At 43.9% G+C, this 17,508-nt stretch overlaps 1 protein-coding gene across 2 annotated transcripts in view; it reads left to right on the forward strand.

The window, feature by feature from the left end:
- The window catches only part of Ppp2r2b (protein phosphatase 2 regulatory subunit Bbeta), a 480,227-nt gene that overhangs the window by 389,492 nt on the left and 73,227 nt on the right, over positions 1 to 17,508 (forward strand). For both annotated transcript variants that reach the window (XM_004664733.3, XM_045132546.1), the window contains exon 5: positions 16,511 to 16,688. In XM_004664733.3, coding sequence (XP_004664790.1) covers positions 16,511 to 16,688 — 178 coding nt within the window. The remainder of the gene's footprint in view (positions 1 to 16,510; positions 16,689 to 17,508) is intronic.

The raw sequence follows: 17,508 nt of genomic DNA on the forward strand, positions 1-17,508 counted from the left end.
TGCTTGTTCAATGTGTATGAGCATCACTCCTTGGCATCTTGGCTAAGATGTAGTGCAAAATGTGTGAGCAAATTATTCTTATTGCCATAAGATAAGGAACTGGCTTATCAGTGACTCTCTCATGGGGAAGAAAAGGCCCAAGGGGGGAACTGTCCTGGGAGAGAGTCAAAGGTTCAGAGTCCAACTCAGTTTTTATATTGACTTAGACCTTTTGCTTGAGCTTTCTAAGTATCAGTTTTATCATCTATAAAGTGGGCCTACTACTATTAAAATCTCTACCTAATGGAACTTGTCAGAAAAAATATATATACTAGTAGTGGCTTATTTTGCAAAAAAAAAATAGATCATTAGTTCCAGGTTGGGAAGAGGAGGCTTAGAACAGAGAACCTGGAGGTTCCAGCTGAGGCCTTCAGATGGAAGCAAACCCTTAGAGGAAAAGAATTTCTAACTTGTGAATGAGTCTATCTTGCTAGGTGTCCTGAGCCCACATCCTTGACTCATTAATGAATGTTCACAGCACTGACCTAAAGGAAATTTTCAGTGAAGATTCTTCACAAAGCTCAGGAAGTGCAGATAGGGTGCTAAAACAAAACAACCCACTTCAGTCCCTGTAGTTAGGTAAGTGGAGTGTGTTTCCACCCCGGAATGAGTGGTTTTGAGAGAACAGTGAATTTCCATTTCTTCCTGAGCTGAGGAGCGGCTCCTCCAGTGAAGATGCTGCAGCCAAGTTGCTATGAGGGACTCTGGGATGGTGGCAGGACCCCTCAGAGAAGAAGGGATTCATGGGAAGGGAGACGAAATGATCAGAATGAATTATGGACATGCATGAAAATTGTCAATCAAAAGTTAAAACTACAAATGTAGTAGAAAAAGTTGTAACCATATTTTATATTTGGATCTATTCCTTATAATTCCAATAGAATAGAACGTTTTAAATATGTCAAATGGTCACTTTATTAGTTAAGTTTTCTTCATAGTGAACAAAATATCTGACCCAAACAACTCAAGGGAAGAAATTTTTATTTTGGTTCACATCTTCAGAGTTGCAGTGACTGGTAGCAAGGAAGGTATGGCAGAATTAATGGCAATTTCTTCCACATTGTAGAGGACTAAGAAAAATAGGGAGAGCCATAGTTTTTGTAGGAAAAAATAAAAAAAACAAGAAGGACTGGAGAGATGGCTTAGTTGTTAATGTGCTTGCCTCCAAAGCTTAAGAATGTTCAAAGCTCCAGGTCCCACATAGCCAGAAGCAAAAAGTGATGCAAGAATGTAATACCATACATGTGCACAAGGGGCCGCACATGTCTGGAGTTCATTCACAGTGGCTGAAAGGCCCTGGTGCACCCATTCTCTCTCTCTCCCTCTCTCTCTCTCTCTCAAAAACAAAAATTAAATTAAAAAAAAAAAGCAGAGAGTGCAGATTAAAAACCTACTCCAGCAATCTACTTCAACCTGCCTGGTCTTACCATATAAAGGCTCCACAGCTTTCTAGATTGCGCCATGATGCATGAGGCCATGGAGTGTATTCTAGATTGAGTTTTTAACAGTCATTTACTCTGGGAATTGCATTTTCATTACTCTTACTCATTTATATCCTATGTTGGAGTATTCTTCTCTTTTTTGTTGTGACAGATTTGTTTCCATTAGTCATAACAACAGGTTGTTCATTATATAAAATACAGATCCCCTCCCCACAAAAAAAAAATGTCCCCTCAGGACTATATGGATACAAATCTTCCTTTTGATTTTCTGCCTCAACCTCCACTGTCAGGTGCTAGCCTTCTCTGTTTCTGTAGTGATTTGAATGTGAAATGTTCCACATGGCCTCATGTGTTTATGATTAAGCCTCATAGTCAAGCCCCAGCTGGTGGAGGTTTTGGAAAGTGGAGCCTTGCGGTAGGAGGTGTGTCACTGGGGATGGGCCTTGAGGTTCATTAGTTCAGCTTCAGTCACTGTTCACCAGCCAGTTCACGCTTGCTGCTGTGACAAGATGTGATGACCAGCCTCTGCTCTGCCGTGCTTTCTCTTCCATGATGAAGCTTTCTCTGGAGACTGTGAGCTAACATAAACCTCTCCTTCCATAAACTGCTTTTTTTCCTTTGAAGACTTGAAGACAAGAATCTTGCTTCGTGATTTCCTCCTCTCTGAGAAATTTATATCTCCTCTCTCTTTGGATGGCTTCCATGGTGCACACACATTGTGGCGGATAGTTTCCCTTACCCATGTCTCTCTTTTGGCCACTTTTTTTTTTTTCTGAGGTAGGTTCTCACTCTGGTCCAGGCTGACCTGGAATTCACTATGTAGTCTCAGGGTGGCCTCAAACTCTCAGTGATCCTCCTACCTCTGCCTCTCAAGTGCTAGGATTAAAGGCATGCACCACCACACCAAGCCTTGGGCACATTCTTAATTTGTCAATCAGTTACTTCCTGTCAAGCACTGGCAACAGCCTGCCTTCTTCCTTTGACTCTTGTGCTCTCCTTCCAGGCTGGTATAAAAGAGGTCATTATTTTCCTTTAGCCTTCAGTGCAATCTCTTTATTCTCCCTCCTTGTTTGGCTTATCATGTAACTTGTTCTCAGCCCACCTGTCCCCATCTGTACCCTCCTCCTGCTGTGTACAGTGCTATTCAGAAGCTAAGGAGACCCTCAGTGGAGTCCCATACCCCTTCTGATAATCCAGAGGTAAGGGAGGGATTAAAGCCGGAAGTATGACTGAAGGAACGGTGTGGCCTGAGGACGTAATCACAGGCTCTCAGGAAGACGAGGCCTCCCTGCAGGGGAGGCCTGGGTCTCCTCTGACAAGTGATGTTAGCCGTCACTCAAAGCACCTGGGAGTACTGGATAAGACAAATTATGTGATGTGCTCAATGTGGTGGCACAGCCATCCCCAGGCAGTATTCGATGCCATTATGTTTATAGGAAGCCAGCCAAAGTCAAGTGCATACACACTTAACTGGATCTGGAAGCCGTGGCCACATACAGGAATAGAGGAGCACTCAGTGACCAGCTGGGCATTCCAGTTGTGTCTGTTTAGGCAGATAACTCACCAAACTAGCCATTCAGTTCCCACGTATAGAAAGACACATAGAACAACCCGAGGACAGAGACCCAGCTCTTTGTTTCCCTGGCTGGCCTAGAACTCACTGTGTGTGCCAAGCTGGTGTTGAACTATCAGTCTTCCTGCTTTGGCCATCCACGTGCTAGACTGACAGATATGTGCCACCACACCTGGAAAAAGAGATTTTCTATAATTGAAATCAAGCTATATGAATCATCACCCTGACCGCTGTGTTGGCCACCTTCACCTATCACTGGGTTTCCCATAGTCTGGGTTCAACAGTTTCTGTTGGTGTAAGGCAGAGCACTGAGTAATACTGCATCACAAACACTGAGGTAGCTCTTCCCTCTGCATTTCCCTTTTCATCATTTTTATTCGATCAAGCCCAGTGTCTCACTTTTAACCTTCTTACAAGTACTGATTTGGGAGACTGGGGATGTGGCTTAGTGGATAAAGCACTTGCCACACAAGCAGGGTACCTGAATTCGGATTCCCAGGCCCCAGTAAAGCTAGAAGTTGTGAAAGGCTTCTTCTGTAATCCCAGAACACCTATAGTAAGATGAGAGGTAAATACAGGAGCATCTCCCAGAAGCTCTTGGGTCAGCTAGCCTAGTAAATGGAGTGATGAGCAATGATGCCCTGCCTTCAAAAACAAGGTAAAAGTGAAGACCAAAACCCAAAAGTGTGTCCTCTGGGCTACAGAAATGGCTCCAAGGTTAAAAGCACTTGCTTGTAAAACCTGATGGTCTGGGTTTGATTCCCCAGTTCCCACATAAAGCCAGATGCACAAAGTGAGCCATGCATTTGGAGTTCATTTGCAATAACAAGCCCTGGTGTGCCCATTCATATTCATTATTCTCTCTCTCTCTCCCACTCTCTCTCTCTCACTTTCTCTCTCTCTCTCTCTCTCTCTCTCTCTCTCTCTCTCTCTCACACACACACACACACACACACACACACACACATACAGACACACACAAACACACACAAATAAATAAATAATACTTTAACATTCATTTGAGAGAGAGATAGAATGGGCATGCCAGGGCCTCCTGCCACTGCAAATGAACTCCAGATGCATGCACCACTTTGTGCATCTGGCTTGAAGTAGGTATTTGGGGAACTGAACCATGAAATCCACTCCAACAGCCTGTGGGCAGCAGGCAGATGCACAGCACCAGGCAGGAGGCACTGCTTATAGTCAACATTACTGATGTTTGTTTCCCTCTTTTCCTGATTTATGCTAACATATCTAGTTGAATTCACATATTAAATGCATATGTGATACAACCATGAGCAATTAATACTCCTGGATTCCAGGTAACATAAGTACTCAACCAAATGTAAACTACAGGGAAGCAGGGACAGTAATGTGATGTTCAGCTACAGTGATTTCAAATTAACTCTTCATTTGTCTCTTTTTTTCCTCTGTATGATTGGTCTTCCCTTTTTTTCAAGTTTTCCTTTCCTTTCAGTGAGTCTTGGAGCTTCTGTCTTGGCAAAAAAGAAGTCAGGATTGAGTAAGGAAGTACATAGTTAACCATAAACATGTGAAGGGAATATACAGGATACAGAGTTGTAATAGACAAAGCACAGTGTTTGTTTGTGAAGAAAAGAACCAGCCATTCATGTAGAATGTGGAAACACAGCCAAAGTTAAGTGTGAAAAAGATTTCAGGGTCATAATGAACAATGAAGTGCTGTGTGTGCAGAGAAAGGTTGTTATACCTACATTTGTTTAGTTCAGGATAAGCCCATTTTAGTATAGTATGGTTTACACATTGAATACGTTTTAGCATATGTGCAGCTCAGTAGTAGTGCGCTTGCCTAAGATACCCAGGATCCTGTGTTTGATCTCCAGCACTGACGTGTGTGTGTGGGGGGTGTGTGTGTGTGACACACACACATACATACATATATATACATCATATATATATATATAGATATATATATATAGATATATATATATATATATATATAATGTTTTGTCATGAAAGGGGATCATAGGACTTCTTCTGGAGTTCATTTGCAATGGCTAGGGGATACCTGGATCCTTGTATTATGAATTTAAAGAATTAAATCCATAGGCCAGAGTGTGAGACTGAGAGAGACTTTATTAGATTAAGAAAAGGAAAGAGGGCTGGAGAGATGGCTTAGGGGTTAAGTGCTTGCCTGTGAAGCCTAAGGACCCCGATTCGAAGCTCAATTCCCCAGGACCCACATTAGCCAGATGCACAAGGGGGCACATGCATCTGGAGTTCATTTGCAGTGGCTGGAGGCCCTGGCGTGCCCATTGTCTCTCATTTTCTCTCTTTGCCTCTTTCTCTGTCTGTCACTTTCAAACAAATAAATAAACATAAAACAAAAAAATTTTAATAAAGAAAAGGAAGGAGGAGAAAATACATAGAGCTCCTGCCATGTCGAAGGCAGGAGGGGTGGGAAACCCCTGTGGGAATAGGGGTAGGAATGCCTTCCCTACCTCAGCCTAGCGGGGCCAAGGTGAGGGGGCTTTCCCAAGCACATACCGGGGTGCTCAGGAAAGGTAAAAGCCAAAAGACACCGTCCTACTTGGAAAGGATCTATTATAATGTTATTGTGGTGGGATTTACCCTCAAGCTCAGGTAACTCTGAGAGGGAGCTGACTGGTCTGGCTCAGGAACGGGAGGAGAGAGCGTGTTGGGTGGCTGATCAGACGCTGAACTCTGGCTCTGCTGCAGCAGGCAGGCGTGCATTTCCTCCTTGGGCTCTCTCTCCTCACTGGAGAGTCCCCCTCAGGGAGGCATGGCAGCATTTGTTCCATACAGAATTTTCTTTCTGCTTCTCTTCTCAGATACCCTCTTCTCTTTCCCATCCCGTCTGCTCACCTTTGTTCTTTACCAACTCCTGCCCTCTCTCCCTTGGACCAGCAAACCTTCCCCTCCAACATGATCCCACCCTATCAACTTGACATAACCCATGCATTTTCTGGGATGATGGCATTCAAGTTCAGCCCTGTAATGAGAAGCAACATATTTAAGGTGACTTCTCTCAAACCAGGCATCAAAACACTGGCATTATCTTTCTAACTCCTAACTCATTCATCCTCCCGGCCAGCTTTTTTTTAATTAGTTATGGACATACTCAGTATGTAAACAGCGCATGTTGGTACCATCCTTTCCCTCATCTCTGCCCCCCTCCAAAGGGACCCTCCTTGTTGAGGATGCAGGTCATCCCCACAGGGATTGTGGGTCATGCACTGGGGAGGCACCCATCAGTTATGGGGAAGAGGCAATGTCTCAGTGCATAATGTCCCAACTTGTGGCTCTAACAATCTTTCTGCCCCTTCTTCCGTGAAATTCCCTGAACCATGTTGGGTGTGTTTGAAGTCTACTTCAGTAATGGGCTCTTAAGAGCTTCTATCTAGATTCTATCTGATTTGGTGTTGAGTGTCCTCAGTGTCTATCTCCTTCGCCCTTATGCTGATATCAGGTTCACTGAGAAAGCAGCACTCTTGCTCATTTCCCCAATTCCTCTGTGGTTTCAGGGGTGGTCCTGGTGAAGTGTGATGCATTGTTTCTTTCCTCAGATCCTACTTCTATCTGAAAGAGAAGCAGATTCTCCAGTGGAGAATGAAGTCAGCCCAGGTTAGATGGGATAACCATTATTCGTTTAGAGAGAATTTAATGGGTATAGTCCCTCTTGACTCAATTACCCAGACCCCACATTTGTTACATTACTGCCACCACATCCCATGCTGTCATACATAATTCTACCCTATGTTTCCGTTTAACAGAGATAGACCCAGAGAAATGGGGAAATGAGTCAAGTTCAAAATAGTTGATACTATAAAACAGTTTTGACCTCGTATTAATGTTTTTGAAAAATACCTGTGAGCTTTGTGATAATCATTTTAAGCCCACAAAACCTCTTACTCCAAGAGATAACCTCTACTAAGTACTGAGTATGTGAAAATTCTTCCATTTATCCTTAAAGTCATTGGCTTCTAGCCTTGGCTCTACATTGTTTATCTGGGGCTTTCTTAAAACACCAATCCTTAGGTCCACTTCACAGCATTGTGACTTCTTACCTTCTCAGTGGTAAAGCCCAGGCATCAGTGTTAAATAAGAGCTCTTGGGGCTGGAGAAGATTGCTTAGTGGTTAAGGCATTTGCCTGCAAAGCCAAAGGACCTTGGTTCAATTCCTGAGGCACATGCATCTGGAGTTCATTTGCAATGGGTGGAGGCCCTGGCATGCTCATTCTCTCTCTCTCTCTCTCTCTCTCTCTCTCTCTGTCTTTCTGTCTCTCCCTCTCCCTCTCCCTCTCCCTCCCTCTCTCTCTCTCTCCTTCTCTCTCTCCCTCAAATAAATAAATAAATAAAATATAGCTTAAAAAATAATGAGAACTTTTAACTCAATCCTAAGGCTTAAGGAGCATCCAGGATTGGAAATCAAAACATGAGAAATGGATAACTGCACCAATAATCACTACTGCTATGTGTGGATGGAGGCAGACTTAATGTGACTTAATGATATACAGGTATAAATATCATGGCTCAGACCTGTGAAGGATCATGTATTCACAGTGCCTGTATTCACATGCCTTCTGTTGTGGTCAGCTCTCATTGCTGGGATGAACATCCAACCAGGCACAGCTTATGGGAGAAGGGGGCTTATCTGGGGCTTACAGAGTCCAGGGGGACACCATCGATGGCTGAAGAAGCTGGCTTCCTTTCATAGATCCAAGCAGAGAGTCATCACCAACAGCCAGTACCACAAACACAAAACAGCCAGAGCTCAAGATGGCTTCTGCACATGTTTGGGCCAGGATGTAGATCCTCCCCTAAACACATCTTAGGGCTGGACATTAATTTACCCCCCAGTGACACACACCCCCTATAGCAGGGAGCTGCCTACAAGGGGCTCAAGTAGGAAGTTTAATAAAACAAAAATGCCTGAGTCTATGAGGCCATAAAAAATATCACATTCAAACTACCACACCTTCTTGATGTAAGTGACTTCTAAGGCAACTTCCACTGGTAAGATTTTTCAAATTAATATCAAATCTATACTTACAGTCTTGGTACTATACTGTCATTATCAATGACAGAATGTGATGCTTCTGGGGTTTTGTTAATTCTTAGCCATAAATATTCAGCGGACATTTATCCTACTAATTAACAGGAGAAAGTGCATCATCAAATTTTAGAAATTTTCTTATCCATAGCAGGTAAAAAATAAAGACATTTTTGTGATTAAGCCTATCTAATCCAGCAAAAAATTAAACCACTGACTCTCTACACTACTTCTTCCCCAACTATAAGTGTTAATTAAAATTTTCTTCTGCTGGAATATTTTAGGATGTTTCCTTCTTCTTGTGAAACTGCACAATGTGTAACATTGGAGAAAATAATTTAAAACAAAAAACAATGATCAGGGAGACATGCTTTGAGAAAAAACTGGCATTGGTAGAACATGGCAAAGTCTGGGGAAAAATAAGATAGAGCTGGCAGCAGCCCAGTCTTCTGCAGAGAGTGGTAATTAGTGAGTTTATCTTCTGAGGGAATGGTACTTTCTCTCTTTTCCATACCTAGGCCAGAAAAAGTCAGACACCAAGAGCAAGAAATTGGTGGTCTGTCATGGAAATCAGCTTTGATACATTGGGTTAAAGTACATATATTTTTCCTCATCATTTGTGTGGGATTAGGTGTGAACCATACTGCTGGCAATAGGGTTAAATCTTTGAGACAGGTAGGTAGGGACAGAGTGATGGAGGAAGGAGGGGGAAGAGAGGAAGAAAGAGAGAGTGAGACTGGAAAAAGGAGAAAAAAGAGAAGAAAAGAGGGGTAATATGTAGGTATATGTACAAGTTAGGCACATGATGTAATGTAAGGTGTGTGTGTGAATTGAAGCCAGGGCTTTGCATATACAAAGCATGTGGACCACTGCCAAGCTACACCCCAAGCCCTGAGGTGAACTTTTTGCTATCTGTCATGGAAGCTGATAGTGGGTCTCTTCTATCCACCCTAGATGTAGAGTCTATTCCTGAAGAGCTTCCTTAAGATCCACATTTCACAACTGTTGGCAGTTTAGTTGGATAAGTCTCCACTGTTAGGGAGCAGTCTTGGACATAGTGGGGCCATTTAGCAATAGCCCTGGCTTCTACTCACTCGTGCCAGGAACATCTAGTCAGTTGTGCCAACCAAAATTACCCTCTGGCATTGCCTAGTGGCAAAAGCAGAAGCTGGGGTGCTTTATAGCCCTGCTGGTCAATTTTCACTTTTGAAACAACTTCCTGGGCTGGAGAGATGGCTTAGCAGTTAAGCGCTTGCCTGTGAAGCCTAAGGACCCTGGTCCGAGGCTCAATTCCCCAGAACCCATACTACCTAGATACACAAGGGGGCACACATGTTCGTTTGCAGTGGCTGGAGGCCCTGGCGTGCCCATTCTCTCTGTCTGCCTCTTTCTCTCTCTGTCTGTCACCCTCAAATAAATAAATAAAAAGGAACAAAAAAAACTTCCCTTGATCCCCTAATCTACAAAAGGAGCCCTGTTTTTTTTTTCCTCTCATGAAAGTTACATACATCCCTTTGTAGCATCAGCCACAACCTGAAGTCTATAATAACATACTTGCCTTGAGACCTAATGTCTTTCTTTCCTGTTAGATTTGCAGTTCCATGAAACTATGTTTGTTCACTCTGTACGCATACTGCCTAGTGCAATGATTGGCACTTAATAAGTATTTGCCAAATGAAAGAATATAATTCTGATATTTAATAACCTGAAGCACAAAGCTTGGTCCACAGGGGGTTGTTTCTCTCAGGCTTATTTCAATCTACATGACAAAGCCAGTAAAAGAAGAAATTAGGGACATATTGAGGCTGCTGAAGGGTGTGAGCAGCAAAATCTAAACATTGCATTATTTGGACTGGACTCCTTGTAGGTTTTGGCGGGTGCTGGTTGAGTGGCAGCTTCGTCCAGGAAACAACAGCTCTGATACGTTGGCATGAGCAGAGCCAACCTGTCCCTCCTGCTTCCTGTACCCCAGCTGCCACTGATCCACAGAGGAGACAAACCTCTTGACAAGAGAGGCTTACTGCTCCATTAGTTCTCTGAGGGCCAAGGGAGACAGGTCTCCCAAACAAACCCTCAGAAGAGACAGCACATGAGGTCTTTTAATGATTCTTTTCATGTTTAAAAAAAAACTGAATTAAGATACATATTTTTTAAAATGAAAAATGACTGGCATCCTTCCCACCAAAAATGGAGAGTAATTGAATTTGTTAGTGGCTTATTTTATTTGACAGTCTTTGTACATAGTCGATTTGGTTTGTTACACTGAATTACCCTTTAACAGTGGGTACATCATGCCAGACTCTGCCCCCAGGTTGGTTTGATAATTGGATGAGCGTCCATATTGTTCAAGGATTCATGACAATGAGAGAAGAAGCTATTTGGGAAATTCCTGATTGGTACAGTATTCAGCCTTGTTTTTTTTTCTTCAGTGGTCAGCATTGCCCTAGCCACTTTTCCTGAGCGATGCTAAGTTCTGGAATAATGACTGCATTCCCCCTGCATGGATGCTAAGAGGCACTAAAACCCCACAGACAATAGAAAAAACAGAAAATCCTTCCTAGGCAGTCTCTCAGAGTGAGCATTCTCTACAACTGGAAGTCGGTGTAATTGTGCTGAGAATACCCAAAGGGCCAGTGTTCAAGGGCAATTCCACCCCTTAGGAATGTCACCTTAGACAAACTTTATGGCCTTTCCTATTTCAAGATCCATATTCAGGAACACTAGTACCTGACTTTCAAGTTCATTGTAAAGAGGCCATATCACGCCATGTGACATGTGCTTAGTAAACTCTAGGCACAAAGCACGTACTCCAACAATGTTCTTCCAAATGTTTGTGAGACAAGGCCTCAAGGCCAAACTGGCTTCACATGTGTAATCCAGGCATCACCACATCCGGGAATGAATGTTCCTTTGTTACATAGTCAGTAGTAGACTCTGCTCAGATTTCTCAGCAATGTTATTGAGAGTCACTACCCCTCACATTGTGGAAAAGACCACTGATACTGAAAAAGTTTATGGAACAAGTTCAAAGCAATGTGGACAGGGTCCAAGCCCTTCATGAGTCCACTATTATAAATTTGGGGCTTGTAAACTCCATCATATGTCTTCCTGGACCTTTTCCAGAATCAACTGAAACTTTTTATTATGTTAGCCAATTACAGAAAATGTGACTTCATAAATATTTTTAAACACTGACCATTTAAACTAAAACTGTCAGAATGCACATGTAGTAGTATATGCAAATCCTAGGTTTGTATCAACACCACTAAAAAAAACAAACTGTGTGTTACCTTTTTAATTCATCCAAGGGAATTTAGATGTCATTATAATTGGATACCCACTAAAATAACATGTGAAAAGGTTCTTTAAAAATTAGAAACAGGGGGGAGGGAGGGAATTACCATGGAATTTTTTTATAATCATGGAAATGTTAATAAAAAATTAAAAAATTAAATTAAATAAAAAAATTAGAAACATGCTAGTAATGGTGGCCCAGGCCTGTAATCCCAGCACTTGGGAGGCAGAGGTAGGAGGATCTCTGAGTTCAAGGCCAGCCTGAGTCTACATAGTGAATTCTAGGTTAGCCTGAGCTAGAGAAAGACCCTACCTCAAAAATAAATAAATAAATAAATAAATAAATAAATAAATAAATAAATAAATAAAAATAAAAACAAAAAGAAAGAAAATCAGAAACATGTGGCTGGGGAGATGGCTCAGAAGTTAAAAGGTGCTTGCTTGCAAAGACTGCCAACCTGAGGTCAATTCCCAAGCTGCCCACATAAGCCAGACACCCCATTCCCACCCCTCAGTCCTCTCTCCTCACAGTCATGCCCCACAGGAGCAGGGTTGACTGTGTCCTCAGCCTTGGGACATGTCTGATACAGAAGAGGGATTTAATAGTGGTTGTTCATGAACAATTAAATCACTGGTCCCACCCCCAGAAGTGTGTATGCTCCTCCCAGCCTCTACTTCTTCTGGCAGACCCCCAACTCTTCCAGCCTGACCCTTAGCATCCTCTCCTTCCTATGTCTATGTCTACCTCCCTGGGCAGACACAGGGCCCCTTAGTGAATATCTCCTGGGCAGTACCCACTAAGCAGTATTCACTTGCCTCTTGCCCAAGCATCCCATATGGACATGGCCAGGGCCTGGAGGACAGAGAGACTCAGGTGCTGACTCCTGTGCTATGAGTCTCGGCTCTGCCTAGATGAGCCGTGTGACTTTAATGACTCAACCATTCTGTGTCTCAGCTTGTTCATTTGGCCTATAGAGACCATAAAGGTACCAAAACACACTGATGATTTGCTTGACTGTTTAAAGCACAGGGAGAGACTAAGGCAGACAGATCACTTAACATGGGGCACCCATAGAAGCTGTCTGAGGGGTGACCCTGGAACAGTGGAGACTTGGGTGAAGAGGGAGAGGGAGCTGTGTGGCTCTTGCGGTAAGAACACCCAGTTCTGCAACTTGTGGCAGGTTAGACTCAGGCTGGCCTTTGGGCCCTGGGACATATTCAGTGAATGTTCAACCATGGTGCCAGATGTCCGAGCGACACACAGCCTATGGTGATTGTCCTCGGCAGCCAGCTTAGACATTACCACGTCCCAGCTCAGACCCTCTGCATTTTCAAAGATGGAGGGCCCCTGTTGGTTCAGTGCCTGTATGGGGCAGAATCCAGCCTCCTCAGCAGCTGTCAGCATGGCTCTCAGATAAAAGGCTTCAACTAAGTCTAAAGGTCCCACCCTAGCCGGGCGTGGTGGTGCGCACCTGAAACCCCAGCACTGGGTTGGCTAAGGCCGGAGAATCACACATTTGAGGCCACTCAAACAAACAAAGGAGTCCAGCCTGATCTTGTGCTGTGAAGTTCTGCTTCTGCCATTTACCGACAGGGAGCACTGGGCTTGTGCAGAGTGCCTTGGGCAGATGGTTAGAAGGTTCGGTGGCGGCTGGGGGCAGAAAGCAGAAACGGGCTGTGCAGGTTGGTCATCCCCGTAGGACCACTGACAAGACTTCACCTGTGAAGTTTCATTTTCCTTTATCTACATTACGGGAACTACCTCAGGATACTTTTTTGTTTTTATTCATTTGTTATTTGTTTAGTTGGAAGCAGAGAGAGAGAGAGAGAGAGACAGACAGACAGACAGACAGACAGACAGGGAGAAATAGAGAGAATGGGCACTCCAGGGCCTCTAGCCACTAGAAAATGAACTTCAGATGCATGTGCCCATTTTGTGCATCTGGCTTTACCTGGGTACTGCGGAATTGAACTTGGTTGTTAATTTTTACAGGCAAATGCCTTAACCACTGAGAGCCATGCTTACATCTCTGGCCCCCAGGATACTTTTGATCAAGCTTTTCTTGCCTATTGAAACAGTTATTTAACCAAATGTGTTTTGGAAATCCAAGCATACCTTGACAAGAATGGTGAAGGTGGTCAGGCTCAGACACCCTGGCATCCTTCTGTGCCCCAGACACACACACACACACACACACACACACACACACACACACACAATCATGAAGTTTCTGAGTCTCCATCCATGCCTAATATTTTCTGACTGAACACTGTATCTCAACATCATCTTTCCAAAGCATTGTGCTGAACCACATGAAACTACATAGATTTGGCCAGTTTTCACTGACAAAAATGAGTTTCATGTTGCTGCCTAGTTGTTCTGTGCGCTATATGGGGCAAGAGGGCACACTCAAGGGCCAGACTGCCTGGAGTTAGGCCTAGTTTCTCAGCCTGCTCCCTGAGTGGCACTGGGTAGGGACCTGCTTAACCACTCCTTCCCTGTAGGGCGGTGAATGGAAGCTCCCTTCAAGGCCTGCTCCTGAGGGACGAGTGAGATGATGGCTAGGAACAGGGGACGAGACCTGGAGAACCTAAAGGCCATGTCTACGTCACAGAACAGGACACCCTTGAAACGCTTTCCTGAGCAAATCCAAACACTGATTGTAACTCAGAGAACAAGCCCAGTAGTTCTTTCCCCTGCCGAGCCCTGGAAGGAGGGGCAGGGCACCAAGGAAACACAACCTGAGAACATTTCCTAATCTGCCTATTTAACCCTTGAAACAGAAGCTTTCCTCTTTCTTGCTGTGAAAGAAATCAATGGGTAGAGGACAAGCCTTTACCTGAACACAGGGATGATGTCAGAATACCATGAGGAACATTCAGGACCCCCTTCCAGCCCCTTGCACACGCTTGCATCCTCACATGCATACATCATCCAGGTGAAGCATTAGAGACTCCATCCTCAGACACCTGCACAGATCCCTTCCCCATTCACAGCCCATCATGGGACACGTCAGTCCACATTAACAGCCAGGCCCATCACATTAGGCTGCAGCCTTGGACTGACAGCTCCCACTTTGTAACGCCTCTTGATCCCACTGTCACGCTTCCTTACAGTCACCCAAAGAGAGCTGCACACCCTGTGCAGCCATGGAGGAAGCTGATGGTAGAGGTCAAGGCCGCAGGGAAGCCCGGCAGACAGGACTGCTCTGGCCCTGAGCGTGCTCTGGGAGCACTGGGAGCACAAAAGGCTGCAGGTGGGAGCTTCTTAGCAACCAACTATAAGAACACAGCACATGTTTCTGAACGTACATAGAATAGATGCTGTGTGCATACCATGGAAACTTCGATGCCTGTGGAGGCTGCTTCTCCCTCTTATGACTGTGGCTTCCACCATCATCCCTGCATCCATGGTGCTGTGGATGCTTCTGGGAATCCTCCTGGTGATCTTCTGTCATTTACAAAACATCAGTGTGCACCTCCCCCGCAAAACTTAAGCCTCAGTCCTGTAACTCATGCTCACTACCCATATGGAAGGATCTGATAAAAACCTGACTTTGGGGCTGGAGAGATGACTTAATGGTTAAGGCACTTGTCTGCGAAGCCTGGGGACCCAGGTTCAATTCCCCAGTACCCACATAAACCAGATGCACAAGGTGGCACATGTATCTGGATTTTTTTTTTTTTTTTTTGCAGTGGCTGGAGGCCCTGGTGCACCCATCCTCCCCTCTTCAAATAAATAAATAAAAACCCCATACTTGAGCTGATCCAAATTCACAAGGCTGAGCTGGGGTGGAAGGTGGCACCCTGCCTTCTAGAAGGTGATACTGTTAGGGTGCCGGCACTCGGAGCAGAGGGACCGCCTCTCCTAGACATCTGGGGTGATGTCAATCCAAAAGCTAGCGGTGTCACCTACCACCTGCTGCCACATCAACCAGGGCATTTTAAGAGATGATTGTTTTGGGGGCTGGAGAGGTGGCTTAGCGGTTAATCGCTTGCCTGTGAAGCCTAAGGACCCCAGTTTGAGGCTCGCTTCCCCAGAACCCATGTTAGCCAGATGCATGAGGGGGCGCATGCATCTGGAGTTCGCTTGCAGTGGCTGGAGGCCCTGGCGCGCCCATTCTCTCTCTCTATCTGCCTCTTTGTCTCTGTCGCTCTCAAATAAATAAAAGTACCAAAAAAAAAGTTTTAAAAAAAAGATGATTGTTTTGGAAAAAAAAAATAGTTGTGGCTCTTTATTTTCTTGTTGCTACACACCTATGCTGTATGGCTTGGCTTGTTGCCTTTTCCTTCAGATTGTTTCCTCAGTCATTCGTGTTCTTACTGTCTAAGGAGCCAGATCACCCAGAACTCACAGCCACAGTTAAAAGAAGAATGTTCATGTTTTCCAGAGAAATCTCTGTGTAGGAAGCAGCTGCCTGCCTGCTTCTCTAGCCTGCCAAGAAAAAAGCATATACCACCATTTATCTTAGTTATTCAGCAAACATTAAGCATCTCTTAGGAATCAGTAGGTCATCATACAATTTATTGCCCAAGTTAGGATAGTTGTGTATGTGATACTACCTGCTGGTACTCAAAGACAACAGACATAAACACAGATGTTCTCAGGTCAACCAGGATGTAATGGGCACCTATATATCAATGGCTCAGTTAGGGCTGCTAGAGTCTTGGGTGATGATACACTTTTCCCAAATGCCTCTAACAATTGGAGGACAAAACCAGGATGGAGCCTAGGCCTCCAAAGTCATGATATAAAGAAAACATGAAGGATAAACTGAGATTAAAGTCAAATGAGACATATTTAAGTTGTTCCCACAATTTCCTTTTTAGAATAGATTGTATGTTTACAACTAAAATGTAACAAGAACTCTGGAACACAGTGTCCCTACAATGGAATCCAAGTTCCACTGATATGAAGCCACCAGGGCCAGTGACAGAGCCCAAAGGAGCTAAAAGGATCGCATGGGATGGGGACAGTATGTGGTTTCTTAGCTTTAGGCTTCCTCATGATGGCTGCAATTTCATATGTGGTTGTGAAGACATAGCACACATTCCTTCTCCAAGGGAAGAGTTCTGGTTCTAAAGTAGCCTGTTTCTCTTGCATCCTAGGTGCCTGTCCTGAGACCCATGGACCTGATGGTGGAGGCCACACCACGGAGAGTCTTCGCCAATGCTCACACGTATCATATCAACTCCATATCTGTCAACAGCGACTATGAGACCTATATGTCTGCTGATGACTTGCGGATTAACCTATGGAACTTTGAAATAACCAACCAAAGTTTCAGTATCCTTTGCTTGCAGCCAATAATATACTGGCCTGACCCAAGAGTATCCAGGTAGTAGTACATTTGGGAGAAGGGAGAAATAGAAAACTCAACATGCCAATGCCAGGCATTGACCAAGAACTTGCCCTTCTGGAAATGCATTGGCATCTGTTAGAATCTCATCCTAACAATAAACTTAGGAAAATATTAAATTGTAGGTAGAGTGTCTAACTAGGTCCTTCATGCTATGGTATGTATGTATCATGAATTAAAATTAGATAATTAGGGGCTGGAGAAATTTCTCAGTGGTTAAGGTGCTTGTCTGAACAGCCTAATAATCCAGATTTGCTTCCCTGTAACCCACATAAAGCCAAATGCACAAAGTGACACATGCATCTGTAATTCGTTTGCAGCAACTGAAGGCACTGGAGCACCCATTCTATTATCTCACTCTCTCTCTCTCCCTCCCTCCTTCCTTCTCTGTTTGCAAATAAATAAATAAAAATATTAAACAAAAAATTAGATATGACTTTACCAAAATTGGGAGCCCAGAGTTTATCAGTTAGAGTTCTTTCCTTTCTAGAAAAGTCATAGTGGTTGGTGTGGACAGCATGAGCCACAGGAATATGTGGGAGATCTCTGTTGTATCATAACAGTGAATAATAATAGCTACCATTTATTAAGTTCCAAGCACTTGTACTATGAACTTTAAGTATCTCCTTTTTACCTCTCTGAGTATGATTACACATTTCTGAAATTACAAAGACTGATGAAATTTCACAGGCTAGACACACATGTAAGCAGAATCCACATTGAATCAAAGCCTCATCAGCAGTTACC

Source organism: Jaculus jaculus, chromosome 13 (genome assembly GCF_020740685.1).
Source record: "Jaculus jaculus isolate mJacJac1 chromosome 13, mJacJac1.mat.Y.cur, whole genome shotgun sequence".
NCBI lineage: Eukaryota > Metazoa > Chordata > Mammalia > Rodentia > Dipodidae > Jaculus > Jaculus jaculus.